General features: G+C 49.5%; 1 protein-coding gene across 2 annotated transcripts in view; it reads right to left on the minus strand.

Moving 5' to 3' along the window:
• ASAP3 (ArfGAP with SH3 domain, ankyrin repeat and PH domain 3) overlaps positions 1–14719 on the minus strand; it is a 31312-nt gene that overhangs the window by 15542 nt on the left and 1051 nt on the right. Inside the window, exons 2-5 of one of the 2 annotated variants that reach the window (XM_065876710.1) lie at positions 5951–6023; positions 5716–5861; positions 2775–2849; positions 1547–1596 (exon numbers count right to left, since the gene is read on the minus strand). In XM_065876710.1, coding sequence (XP_065732782.1) covers positions 1547–1596; positions 2775–2849; positions 5716–5861; positions 5951–6023 — 344 coding nt within the window. The remainder of the gene's footprint in view (positions 1–1546; positions 1597–2774; positions 2850–5715; positions 5862–5950; positions 6024–14719) is intronic. The other variant, XM_065876718.1, reaches the window with a different exon arrangement.

The raw sequence follows: 14719 nt of genomic DNA on the forward strand, positions 1-14719 counted from the left end.
AGATGGAAATCCTCGTTGGTGGGGAGGAGTTTCGGCCTCCTTCAGACTCAGGGAGTTCCCCATGGTGCTGGGAGCTTGAGGAACAATAAAGCTCCAGGATCTACTTCTTGGAAGGATTTTACAGCAATAATTATGGGTGGGAGCAACGATTTAGTTCCAAGGATGCTTCCCCAACAACAGGGGCAGATTAAATACATTGTGGATTATGCATACGTTGACACACAGCGCACCCATTTAAGTGACGTTGTATAAAAATATGTAATGATGTAGAAAGATGGTCACAATGTATTTTTAAGCAAAAAACCCCCAGTATGATTATTATGATCTCGGTTTTGTAAAAACATTTCTTTATATATAGAAAAATGACTAGAAAGATGTTAATACTTTAGGCTTGGAAATGAAGGATCTTCTTCCTGGTTTTTGGTAGTTTCCCCTCCCCCCGCTTCCCCCTCCCAACCCCCGGCCTCAACAGGCCACTTGTGGGATCTTAGTTCTCCGATCGGGGATTGAACCTGGGCCCCGGCAGGGAAAGCACCGAGTCCTAACCACTGGACCGCCAGGGAACCCCCCCCACCCTCCACTTTTTAAAATGATGAAGTTACAGTGTTACACACACTATGTAAAAAAACTCTAACAATAGAGAAGCACTAGATATTCCCCCACATGACCCTCCTCTTCTAGAGAGAATTAAAAATGTTTCCTCTTCTACTTCTCCATATTTTCTAAGTTTTTCATAATGAACACATATTGCTTTTGCAAAATGCAAGAGAAGCCAAAATTTTACAAAGAAGAGCAAACGGTGCCCTGAGGTACAGGGGGCCCAGCTGGGTCCTGGCAGAGGGCTGGGGCCAGGACCTGGACAGAGTTTGGCAGGCAGAGCCCGAGGGGTCCCAGCTCAGGGGCAGTTGGTTACTGGGTACCTGGGACTCCCTCTGTCTCCCTAATGTCCCAGTAGCTAGAGAGAGAAATCTGGAGTATTGTGTGTTGCACACAAGAGGCCCGGGTATGGCCTTTCATCCTCTGTGTCCAGCTAAATGTTTATAGATACTGCCTGGTGCTGCAGAAATAGGATCAACGAACGTGAATCCCAGCTCTGCCTCTGCCTAGCTGTGTGGCCTCGGGCAAGTAACTTAACCGCTCTGAACCTCTAATTCCTCCTCTGATAATTGGGATACTCATATCTCCCTCACAGGGCTGGGTGAGTGTGAGGATGGATGTCTGGCACATGGAGGTGTTGAGTAAATGGATGCTCCTTTCCATCTCTCTGCCCATGTCTGGCACCACTGAGCAGATGAGTCTCTGAGAGCAGCAGCTTGGGGTCCCTTCACAATAGCTCCCCTTTAGTCATCTCGTGGTCCAGCCCCCAGACTCCCGTCAGGCCTGGGCATAAACCAGCCCCCATAAACATTTCTAGAGAGCGAGGTGCCATGTGCTTCTGGGTGACGTGCCCTGCCTGGCAGCACTTAGGTTCTTCCCCATATCCAGCCTCCCACTGCAACAGAAACATTGCTCTCCTGGACAAACCATCCTGGCTGCAGCCACTTACATTTTGGCTTCGTAGTCCTTCCATGCCTTCTCCAGTTGCTTTTTAGAATCCTGTATTTCAGAAAGAACAATTTGCCCAAAGGGGCTCTTGGGGTCTGGAATCTACGGTACACTTTGCTACCATTAGGGGGACCCTGCACTTGCATGCTCCCCTGTGCTGCTCAGAGCCACAATCCAACCCCCCGCTGCCCACATAGCCCTGACTGCAAACCTGACCCCCCCAAAATAGACCCAACCAACCCCATTTCTCAGAGCTGAGCCCCTTCCTCCAACTGACCTCTTCCCGCAGTTGCCAGTAATCCATCTGAATTGGTAGGCTCAGGCCTAGGGTATTGGGGAGATTTTGGGGGGTCTGCCCTGAGTCCCCTCCCTTAGAAGATGGAGATCACCATGAGGAAAAGGATGGAGGATAAAGATCAGAATCCTCCCCTAACTTTGCCCCACTGTTTTCTCCTGCCTGGTACTTGCTCACCCTTTCAACAGGAAGGTACAGGTGGAGGGACATATGCACAGAGAGGCTAAGAAGTCTACCTGAGGCCACACAGCAAGCCGGAGAGACCTGGCTTATCCCTGGCCTAGTTTGCCTGGGCCTCATCCAGCAGGCTACTCACACCCTTCAGAACAGCCCCCCTGCCCCCACCCCTAAACTTCCAAGGTGCCCCAGTCTACCAGGCGAAAAAGCTGCTGGTCTGGTTTGGGTGGTTTCCGGGGCGAGGAGGAAAGCCTCTGCGGGGAGAACCTCTCAGGGGCCTTCTGGGGCAGACTTCCCAGGGAGATTATTCTGTTACTCTCTTTGAGTTCTACTTTGCCTCTAGCCAGAAGCTGCCTGCTGCAGAGAGAGCAGCCAAGCATGGGAGTCAGGAGGCCTGACTCTCACACCGGCTCCTCCACTGACCAGCTGTGTAAACTGTAAGCAGGTACCAAACTCCCTGAGCCTCAGTTTCCTCAACTGCAAAATGGGGATAACAGCACCTACAGGACCCCCGCCTCATTGGGTTGTTGTAAAGGGCCCTGGCAGACAGTAAGTCAGCCATCCTAGGCTCACCCCAGGGCCAGGTCCTCCTGTCACCCTGAGGGTCAGTAATGTGGGGTCAGCACACCCACTGTGACAGCCTCGCTTGGCTTCCGTCCTCAGCCCAGCCTTGCCTCCCCTGTCGTCTCCTGCCCACCCCTGTCTTGCTCCATCCCACCACCTCTGCACTCCCCCTGCTGCCCATGTGGAAACTCACCTGTCGCCCGTCCCTCAGCTGCCCCTTCAACAGACTGTCCAGGGGGAAAGAGACAATGTTGTTCAGGTTCTGAACCTGGAAAAAGCAGAGACCCCCATACCCCACCTTGGGTGACTGTCCATCCAGCCCCAAGGGGCTCAGGGTACGGTGAAGCAGCACAAGGCCAAGGACGGCACTGGGGTAAAGGAGGCAGGGGAGAGAAAGACGAGAAGGTGAAGGAGTACAAGGGGTGGCGGGGTCGGCCTCCTGTGGACGCTCTTCCCCTCCCCTGACTAATCCGCCTTATCACCTCACTGCTCAATCCATGGCATCCATGGTCAGCCTGTCGTTGTCCCTTTGCCAGAGGGACACCCTCACCTCTCCTCTCTGACCCTCTGAAGTCCACCTGTAGCGCCATCTGTTGTTTCTGTCTGGCTAGTTCCTTGACTCCTCTTATAATGTGGGGAACCCATTCCCTATGGTCACATGGGGTGAACACAGGAGTCAGAGCTGACCAGAGTGCCCCACCCTCCGGCTACTGTGATTGGATCAGAAACAGGCACATGACCCAAGCCAGCCAATCAGGATACCTCCTGGGACTTCTCTGCCAAAGTCATGGGAGAAAGATTGTCTTTCTTCTGTAAGGTGTGAATCTGGGCCTGCCCACTGAGCAGAGACAGAGAGAAACTCTTTAAGAGAAAGAAAAGGAGCCTAAGACCAGCTGCATACCTGGACTTCCCATTACAGGGGCCAGTGAATTCTCTTTTTAAAAATTAACCTAGGGAATTCCTTGGTGGTCCAATGGTTAGGACTCAGCGCTTTCACTGCCAGGGCTGGGTGGGCCCAGGTTCAATCCCTAGTCAGGGAACTAAGATCCCACAAGTTATGTGGCGTGGCCAAAAAAAAAAAAAAGATTGAAAGAGAGAAAAAGACATATAAAAAGAAAAAAATTAACCTAGTTTGAGTTGAATTTCTGTTATTTGGCAACTCAAAACAGCCTATCTAATATTTCAGCCCACCTTTCAAGGTACAGCTCGGGCCTCCCCTCCTCCAGGAAGCCTTTCTGACTATTTTCTCCTGTGGCCTATCCTGACCTCCCCTTTTCTGAGCCATGGCAGCCCTAGGCCTCTGACCCAAGCCACTGGGTCCTTGAGTTTGTGCCACACTGCTGGTCTTGCTTGGTGTCATTTCACATCTCAGTTCCTCGACTCGGCTGTGGCTCTCCAAGGCAGTCTGACTCTTCCCCGTGTCACCAGCCCCTGGTACACCACCCACCACTGAGGAGACGCTCAGCAAACACTAGTTTGACTGAAACAAGGGGAGGAGAGGTAAAGACAAAAGATGTCACTGATTCAGTTGAACCCAAACACTGTTAAAGGCCTCTACGTGCAGGACAGGGCGCGAGGCAGTGCTACGCAAAAAGACAAAATGATGACAGATGGCAATATCAGCTAATGTTAACTGAGCGCTACCCTGGAACAGGCACTTAACTTGCGAAATCCTCATCACCACTCTGTGAGGTGGGGACCACTGTTATCCCCATTTTACAGATGAGGCTTGGGCAGACTGAGGCACTTGCCCAGGGTCATACACCTAGTGAGCAGCAAAGCAGGGATTCAAGGCCTGAGTCTAAGCCTGAGGTGTGGGTGCTTGATCACTAAGCAAACTGCCTCGTAGAGATGATGTGGTCCCCGCCAGCCAGGAAGGGCCCTGGGTGGAACTTGAGCCACGAAAGCTGGGCCAAAAGCTATGAAGCCTAGAGGGAGACAGGCTTTCCTGGGAGGTGGTACAGCCAGGCTTGTGCTCGGATGCTGGGTTCAAATCAGCTGTGTGACCTCGGACAAGGTGCTTAACCTCGTGTCTTAGTTTCCCAGCCTGTACAGGGGTGGACAATAGTAAAAACAACCCCACAGAGCTGTGCTCCAGGATGAAATGTTAACACATGTGAAGTACTGAGAACATGCCTGCACCAGGAAAGAGCTCATGTCTTGGGGTAGCCTTGAGGCGGGGACTTGGCGGACAGGGAGGAGGCCATCTCAGGAAGGAACCTGAGGCCACTGGGCCACGTGCAGGAGCTGAGAGGCTTGCTGAGGCAAGGCACGTTCTTGCCTTTGAGGACAAAGCAGGTATGGCTGGGAAAGCAGAGGACAAAGAGGGTGAAGGAGAGGCAGTGGTGCAAAGACAGGAACCCGAGCCTGCCCTCCCTTGAGTGGGGCTCCTCCCCACTGTGAGACCCCCTCTGCTCCTGGGTGCTCACCACAGAGGAGAAGGAGGAGGGCAGGGAGGGAGGGAGAGAGGGGAGAGGAGACGCCGGCCGGAAAGAAGTCAGAGAGGAAGAAGAATGCAAATAGGAGGTCAGAACTGGGAAGGGGGACCTCCCTGGTGGTCCAGTGAGTAAGACTCTGCGCTCCCAATGCAGGGGGCCCGGGTTCCGTCCCTGGTCAGGGAACTAGATCCCACACGCACGCTGCAACTAAGAAGTCCGCATGCCGCAACTAAAGATCCTGCGTGCTGCAACTAAGACCCGGCGCAGCCAAAATAAATAAATAAATAAATATTTAAAAAAAAATAAAAGAACTGGAAAGGAACCTCAGGTCATGGGTCAGAGGTCAAGGGAGACTAGAGGTCATGGGAAACCTGAAAGAAGGGTGGAAACCAACCCTTTCCCAGTCGGGTTTTTTTTTTTTCCCCCCGTACGCGGGCCTCTCACTGTTGTGGCCTCTCCCGTTGAGGAGCACAGGCTCCGGACGCACAGGCTCAGCGGCCATGGCTCACGGGCCCAGCCGCTCCGCGGCATATGGGATCTTCCGGAACCGGGGCACGAACCTGTGTCCCCTGCATCGGCAGGCGGACTCTCAACCACTGCACCACCAAGGAAGCCCTGTCAGTCGGCTTTTTAAGTCACTGATTAGATTTGCCTGAGCCTGGGCTGAGGCTGAGTGAAAGAGGAGCAGGGCCTCACCAGGTTCTTGAAGAGGGCGGCCACCTCACGGGTGAACACGGCCAAGTTCAGGAAGCCAGTGGACAGCTCGTGACTGTTTTGAGACAGGTGGCTGTTGCCCAAGGACTCCACGGCCTCTCGGTACTGCTCCTCGTTCTCCACGTGCCCTGTGGAGCAGGGAGGCGCAGAGTTAGTTCCAGGCTGGAGCTGGGGAAAGGGCTGCCTTGCCAGGCTGGCACCAAGCAGGCTCACTCACCGAGGCCGGAGCTATGGATCGCCCGCACAGCCTTCTTTATTCTCTGTAGGATGGCCTGGTCTCCTTCCAGCATCTGGAAACAAATGTGGACAGAGGTTCAGGGATGCTCAGCCAGGAGGGGTGCCTGACTCTGTGATCCCACCCTCCAAACACACACATAGTTCCCTTCCTAGGGTCCCCCTGCACCCCGACGAAACATAAAACAGGCCACCCTCCCCCACCCAGACCACATGGGAAGCCACAGACCAGTCATACCACACCAGGAACGCCAGGCTTTCCTCCTCATGCGGGACAAGTAAACAGCAATTCCAAGGCACGTGGCATAGTGGGGTATACCAGGCCAGGGTCTGAATCTCGGCTCTGGCACTAACTAGTGTGTCAACCTAGATAAATCTGTTCGCCTCTCTGAGCCTAGGGTGCCTCTTCTGCAAAATGAGGATGACACTACAGAGTTGCTGAGAGAGTGATTTGACGAACACATACACGACGCTTAGCAAAATACTAGAGGAAAACATGGACATCTCTATAATCTCGAAAGACTCAGATGGGGAAAGACTTGTTCCCCAAACCCCAGGCTCAGTAAGCAGCCACGTGAGGATAAGGAGGAAGAGGCTGGGACACCATCGGTGGGAAGTGAGATGAGGAGAGTAGAGGTGGACACTCAGCCCCCCCTGGAGAGAACTGCTGGGACGTCAGGCAACCCCAAATTCCAGGGGTTGCAGAACAAACAGCAGACTGTGGGGAAGCCAGAAGATGTGACAGCATCACGTGCAGGAGACACGTGCCCCGGGCGGCTCAGCCCGGATGGAAACCTCCCAGACACACCCCTCTCTCAGTGGGGTACAGAAGCTGCCAACCTCATGAAATGCATAGTTAAGTGGGAAATTATAGAATTAGGGTTGCAAAGGGCCCACAGAGCCACAGATGAGGAAACTGAGGCCAAGAGAGGGGTGGGTCTTGCCTAGAGTCAAATAGTGGGGAAGCAGCAGAGCTGGGCTTCCAGGGGGTGCCCTAGTACAGCGCTCCATCCACACACGATGGCTGCACCCTGACCCCAGCCCCCCCTATTTTGTCCAGTGACGATAATGGGATCAAAGTTTGATCGCCAAAGAGTTACTTCAATGTGGCAAGAGTTAGCAAACATTTGGAATGGTATCTGCAAAGATTCTAAACCAAACTCCCAGGAGGACAAGCACAGGGCAGTCCCTGGAGGCGATGCAGAGTGTCTTCAGACGCCCTGGGCACACGGGAAGCCTCTGGAGGGAGAGGGGTCTGGTTCTGAAGCCCAGCTCCATTGCCCAGATGCTGTGTGACTTTGGGCAAGTTGCCTATTCTTTCTGAGCTCCCTGATTAGCTATCTGTAAAATGAGGGAAATAATGCCTACCTCTCAGGGTTATTATGAGGACTGTATGTATGAGATGATTCACATAAAGGGTTTAGTTTGGTGCTGAGCACAGAGTGTGTCCTAAATGAACAGTACCTCTGATTGTCAGCAGTTGCTCCTGATGCTAAAAAGTACCCATCAAATTCTGGGTACTTTTCCTCCAGGGAATAGAAACCTAACAGTCTCTCCCCTGAGTATGACCTTGAGATACTTTCATGTTTGGGACCAGTAGAGGCCCATCCCAAAGCTGAAGAAAGAAAGTTGAGGACCTGGGGAGATTGGGGAGAGGGGGCCATAACTGACTCAGCTAAAGAACTAAGACGTTTCTATCTGAGAGACAAAGAGAAGAGGGGAGAACACGGACATGTCTGTAGCTCCCAAAGAGCTAGACAGGGAAACACGTGTTTGCCAAAGCCCTTGACTCCCACCTTGAAACTTGAAAGGGAAAGATAAGAGTTGATTAATTTAAGGAGCTAGGACTCCAAAAGACAGTGCAGGTTAAAGATATGAACAAATTCCAAAGAGGTTTAGAAAACTCCCTAGAAGGGAGGTCCATGTGCCTAGCATACAAAAGGTGCTCAATAATTGTTTATCTAAATGAATGATGGTTTGCAAAGCCCTGGGACACAGACCTGAGAGGTCTATGTCCATGCTCTAGATACCCTTTGGGGAGTCTTCCTATCCCATGACACCCGTTCTCTGAAAACCCCTCTACAGTTGGGCCCTTGCTGCCTGGTTCCCCAAACACCTAGCCAGAGTTGACTGGGCCAGGGTTGACACCTGACCTAAGCTGGGCCAATCAGATTCTCTTTCCAAGGAATTTGGAATCGGGCTCTGGAAAGCTAGCTAATTGATTGGAAGTGTTTAAGCAAAGGGAAAAGAACAAAGTAGATGTGTAGAAAGAAGCAAATGAGACCCATGCTGCCACAGAGTAGCGCAAGAGAAGAGCTGCCCTGGTGTCTGGCAACTTTTCAGATCCTTCACCCTCAGAGGCCCTTCCATACTTCCTGTCCTTGGGCCTCCATGAAATACCCCTGAACCTAGCAAACAAATTCCTTTACTGCTTAAGCTAGTTTGAGAGGATCTCTCTTCCCTGCAGTGTAGCAGAGGCTGCAGGTTGGCTCCCAATCCATTCTTTCTTCCTCCTTAGCAATCAGGACTCTGACTTTTCAGATGGCCACTTGGCCACTCACAATAAAGACTACATTTCTGGGGCTTCCCTGGTGGCGCAGTGGTTAAGAATCCGCCTGCCAATGCAGGACACACAGGTTTGAGCCCTGGGCCGGGAAGATCCCACATGCTGCAGAGCAACTAAGCCCGTGCGCCACAGCTACTGAGCTTGTGCTCTAGAGCCTGCAAGCCACAGCTACTGAGTCCATGTGCCACAACTACTGAAGCCCGTGCACCTAGAGCCCATGCTCCGCGGCAAGAGAAGCAGCTGCAATGAGAAGACCGCGCACCACAACAAAGAGTAGCCCCGGCTCGCTGCAACTAGAGAAAGCCCGCGCGCAGCAATTAAGACCCAACACAGCCAAAAAAAGAGAGACTACATTTCCCAGCCTAACTTGCAGCTAAATGTGGTCATGTGACAGTTCTAACCAATGGTATGTAATGGATATATCATTTGTTAGCTTCCAGAAAGGAGTTTTGAAAGGAAGGGAGGGGACTTTCCTGGTGGTGCAGTGGTTGAGAGTCCGCCTGCCAGTGCAGGGGACGCGGGCTCGAGCCCTGGTCCAGGAGGATCCCGTGTGCCGCGGAACAACTGAGCCCGTGCACCACAGCTGCTGAGTTTGCCTCTGGAGCCCGCGAGCCACAACTACTGAAGCCCGTACTCTGCAACGAGAGGCCACCACAATGAGAGGCCCGCACGCAGCAACGAGGACCCAATGCAGCTAAAGATAAATAAATAAAATAAATGATTTATAAAAAAAAAAAAGGAAGGGAGGGATTACACACCTATTAGGATGACCAAAACCCAAAACACTGACAACACCAAATGCTGGTGAAGATGTGGAACAACAGGAACTCTCATACATTGCTGGTGGGAATGCAAAAGGGCACAGCCACTTTGGAATCCAGTTTTGCAGTTTCCTACAAAACTAAACATACATTTACCATATGATCCAGCAACTGCTCTCCTTGGTATTTACCAAATGAGTTGAAACTTATTTCCACATAAAGACTTACACATGGATTGTTTGTAGCAACTTTATTCATAACTGCCCAAACTTGGAAGACAATGTACTATTACTTAGTGCTAAAATGAAGTGAGCTATCAAGCCACAAAAGACATGAAGGAAACTGAAATGCATATTACTAAGTGAAAGAAGCCAATCTGAAAAGGCTACAGACTGTAGGATTCCAACTATATGACATTCTAGAAAAGGCAAAACGATGGAAACTAAAAAATCAGTGGTTGCCAGGAGTTGGGGGAAGGGAGGGATGAATAAGTGGAGCACAAAGGAGTTTTAGGCAGTGAAACTATTCTGTATGATACCAGGATAGTGGATACATGTCACTATACAGTTGTCAAAACTCATAGAATGTATAACACCAAGAGTGAACCTTAAGGGACTTCCCTGGTGGAGCAGTGGTTAAGAATCTGCCTGCCAATGCAGGGGACACGGGTTCAATCCCTGGTCCAGGAAGATCCCACATGCCGTGGAGCCACTAAGTCCGTGTGCCACAGCTACTGAGCCTGCGAGCCACATCTACTGAGCCCATGTGCCACAACTACTGAAGCCCGTGTGCCTAGAACCTGTGCTCTGCAACAAGTGAAGCCACCACAATGAGAGGCTGGCGCACTGCAATGAAGAGTAGCCCCTGCTTGCCGCAAATAGAGAAAGCAACGAAGACCCAATGCAGCCAAAAATAAATAAATTAATTAATTAAAAAAAAAAAAAAAAGAGTGAACCTTAATGTAAACTATGGACTTTGGGTGATAATGATGTGTCAGTGTAGGTTCACTGATTTTAACAAATGTACCATGCTGGTGTGGGATGGTAATTGTAGGGGAGGCTGTGCCTGTGTAGGGCCAGGGGTGTTTGGGGACTCTCTATACTTTCCACTCAATTTTGCTGTGAACCTAAAACTGCTCCAAAAATAAAGAAAAAAAATTAATAAAGAAAAGAAAGAAAAGGCAGGGAGGGGTGTCCTGTCATACTTTTCTCCTATCTAGAATGCATTTGTGAGGTCTAGAGCTCAGGCAGCCGTCTTGGACCATGAGGTAGAAGCCACACGTTATGGATGGTGGAGCAGCAAAGTAGTAGCCTTGTCCCTGGTGACTGTGGAGCCACCCTATCAACTTTGGACTACTTATCTATAGGCGTCTTTTACATGAAAGAAAAGTAAATGTCTATCTTATTTGAGCCACTGTTATGCTAGGTATTCTGTCACTTGTAGCTGAACCTAGCTCTTACTGGTACAAGCAGGCAAGTCATCCTAATCACCCACAAACTGTCCCTTGATGCCCTTGTCAGAAATGTATCAGGAAATGGCTTCCTGGCTAGATACCATTCCTGCCCCTACTGCTCTTAGCAACCAAGGTTCACACAGCTATTCATTCATTCATTCAACTAGTTATTGAGTGCCTGCTATGTGTTCACATTCTGCATAAGAGACACAATCTCAGCTCTTAGGGACACCACCATCTAAGGGAAGAGCAAGACAAGTAAATAGATATTTATAATGCAATGTGATTAGGGTTATAATGGAATATGGACAAGGTACCTCAGAGCCCAGGGAAAGCAGAGCTGTGTCTGCTTAGGAGGAACAGGGAAAGCTTTAAGCTGTGGTGCTTGGCTGTGAGCACTGGACTAAGAGGCTGCGCTGTGACGTCGTGTGGGGGAGTACTAGGTATAAATGGTAGAAATGCTAGAGGAGGGAGGCTCGCTCTGGGAAGGATGGGCAAGGAGGGGATCATTCATTCATTTCAACAAGCATCTCCTGGTGCCTATTTTATGGCCCCTTCCTTCAAAAGGCTCACAGACATATAAACACAAAGTGTCCGAAGGGGAAACAAAGAGGGGGGAATTCTAATCACCCTTTTCTCAAGAAAATATTTGAAAATCATTCGAACTGGGGTATAAATGACTGATAACACCTACCCTCTATGATACAATGGGGCAAAAATTTAAGCTAAAGAAATACCGTTTTAAGGAGAAAATTCAGACCAAAGCCTGGGGATGGGAAGGGATTTGGAGAAAGGCACAGAGGTTTTTAGAACTCCAGTAATGAGGCAACCACAGCACGGTGAGTCCCAAGCTACGATTCTAGCCCCAGTCTCCCAAAAACTATCTCCCTGGGTGATAGTAGTCCAGCCAGATCTCTAAACCTCCCCTTCTTTAAAATGGGAGGAAGATAATATCACATGGGGAAAAAAATCCATTCTCCACTTAACTCACAGAGTTACTGTGAGGCTTAGATGAGATCACAGACATAACAGCATGGTGCCAAGGCTTGGGGCATTTGGAAAACATGAGTATGATTTTTACTGTGATTTGTTTTCTGCCTCTGTATGAGATCAGCCCTCTTTCCTCGTGCCTGTGACTGGATAGGTTAACAAAACCCCAAAATCAGCCTCTGGACTCAGGGAGTCCTTTTAATCCCCAGTAGTCAATGATTCTCAAAGTAGGGTCAGCAGCAACAGCTTCACCTGGGAACGTGTTAGAAATGCAGATTCTTCAGCTGAATCAGAAAATCTGGAGGTGGGGCCCAGCGATTTGTGTTTCAACGAGCCCTCCGGGTGATTGTGATGCATGCTCCAGTTTGGGGATCACTGGTCTAATTCCACCTTTCAGAGATGCAGTAACTCATCATTGCTAAAAGTATGAGGCTGGCCCCAAACTACCTGGTTTTGAATTCTAGCTCCATTTTGGTTATTTGCTATGTGACCTCTCTGTGCCTCAATTTCCATTCACGAAATGAGGATGATAATAGTTTCTACTATATAGGGTTGTTGGGGAGACTAAATGAACTCACATAGGTAAAGTGCTTAGAACATTATTATTTGATTGCTAATGATGTTATCCATTGCAAAATTAAATGGAATTTGATTTAGGAATTTCTCAACTTTCCTTGAGCTAATTAAAGATACCTCCCCCGACCCCCATGACCCTGCTCAGCAAGATGTGGGAACCACAGGTACAGAGCAACTGCAGTGAAACCTCTGTCACTGGGCAGACACAGAATGCAAGATGTTACATGTCCTGAGTGCCTGAGTAAGGGCTCTGGGCCAGACTCTTACTTGTCACCCTCCCAGCCACCATTTGAGACAGGCATCACCATCTGCATTTTTATAGATGAAGCTGTCAGGGGAAGGAATATGTCCAAGTATGTCCAGGTCACATAATGCTGAACAGTGGCAGAGTCATAACTTAGACCCAGGTCTGGTCAAATCCAGGGCCAATGTTCCTTCCATAACACCAAGCTGCCCCACAGAGGTTAAGGGACACGGCTTCTTTGACCCTGGGGCTGGATCTGCCTCTGAGCGTGAATTGCAGCTCCACCATCTCTACCATATCCCCTCAACATCCCCTCACACAGGGAGGGAGGAGGGAGGGACAGAGGGAGACCTGTCCAAAGAAAAGGGAGTTGACAGCAGTGTCAGGGCCCCAACTGCATATACTCCAAGGGCTGTCCTACTAGAGAGAGAACAGATTTATTGAAGTTGGCCCTGAAGAGGATTTCCAGGACTGAGAGGTAGAATTAGAGACACAGAAACAGATTTCAGCTCAAACACAGGAAGAAGTTCCTAAGCAAGAATAAGTGACCCTGGAAGGAGTGACCTTGAAGTATTTGGGGACTTCAGGTGGTAGAGCATGATTCAGGCACCAGATTTTGGATTAGTAGTGATGGCCATTTAGATTTCTCTCAAAGCTAAGAGTCCATGCAAGAGCCTGGGCAGGCACTGGGCAAAGGCAGGTGAAACTCAGAGTACCAGGGACATGTCTGAACTTGGAAAACCAACTGGAGTCCTTCGGGCAGCCTTGCCTGGCTAGGCCTAGACAAAGTCTGAATTCCAGTTGGTGATACTGCCCTTTGTGCCCCGCCACCCCCTACACACACACACACACACACACACACACACACACACACACACACACACACTGTGCTCTTGCTCTCTGCAGGCAAAAGATCATAGATGGCAGCACTAGGGCCATGCCCAGCTGCCTTGCTTGGAAGGGCCTTCTGCATGCCCCCTTCCTGGGTCAGGATTCATCAATAGAAGCCATTCTTCATTCCTGTGATTTCTCAGAGCCAGCTGTGGTAACCATGGTGACCCAGCCCAGGGGGCAGAGCTGCTAAAGCTAATGCCTTGAGAGCTGCAGATTAAATTTCACCATTAGACATTCACTCCTTTGGACTATTATAATACAGGGCATGGGCACCCCTTTTTGTGGCATCCCATGACCATTGGAGCCATCATTAATCAGTCACAGTATTTTTCCCACTGACTCTGGTTTTGTTCCATCATTTTGTTGAGGCAGCTCTTCAGGTAGCCTCTACCAATTCAAGTATAGTTCACACAGGAGAAGAAAACCAGTTTCTAGCTTTGTTTTGGACCCTGATGTTGTGTCTTGAGAGACTAAATCACAGAATATTGGAGATAATCTAACATTACCTCCTCGTTTTACAGACTGCAAAACAAAAGCTCAGATGAGTTTCTTGCCCCAGGTCTCATAGGAAATGCAAACAAACTAAGGAAAGAATACAATCTAAAACTTGCACAGGGCTTTACAGTTTGTAAAGTAATTTGACATCCACCCTTTAAGACTCGTAGCATCCTGATACGACAGTCATTGCTTTTATTCCCATCTGCCTGATGAGTTAGTGAGGCTCAGAGAACTAAAGAAAGTTGCCTGAGCTCACACAGCCAGGAAGTGGCCGAGATAGACCTGGGACAGTTGGACTCTAACTGTTGGACTCTAACTCCCTTGTTTATTCCCAGTCTGTGGGCCCCAGGCCCTGGAAATCCAAGGAGTTACTACCATGGCCCTATGAAGGCACACTTATATAGAAAGCACTACAGACCAATAAAAAAGTCTCACGAAAAAAAAAAAAAGAAAAAAAGTCTCACGAATTAGTATGACCACATTCCAAATATGAATGCAGCTGTTACGATCAATAAGACACAAATCTTTAAATGTATTTTTGAATTCATGGTAGCTTTTTGTCCTTTTCCATATTTCTTAATCCATCAATCAATCAATCAATCAAAACTAAAAGTACAAGTGTAAAGGAAAGGTCAGTGAAACCTTGACATTAAAAAGGATTCCTTCTGTCATAAAGAACAGACTTGTGTTTGCCAAGGGGAGAGGTGAAGGAGGGATGGGCTGGGAGTTTGGGGTTAGCAGATGCAAACAGTTATATATACACTAGGACC

The sequence above is a fragment of the Phocoena phocoena genome, chromosome 1 (genome assembly GCF_963924675.1).
Source record: "Phocoena phocoena chromosome 1, mPhoPho1.1, whole genome shotgun sequence".
Taxonomy (NCBI): domain Eukaryota; kingdom Metazoa; phylum Chordata; class Mammalia; order Artiodactyla; family Phocoenidae; genus Phocoena; species Phocoena phocoena.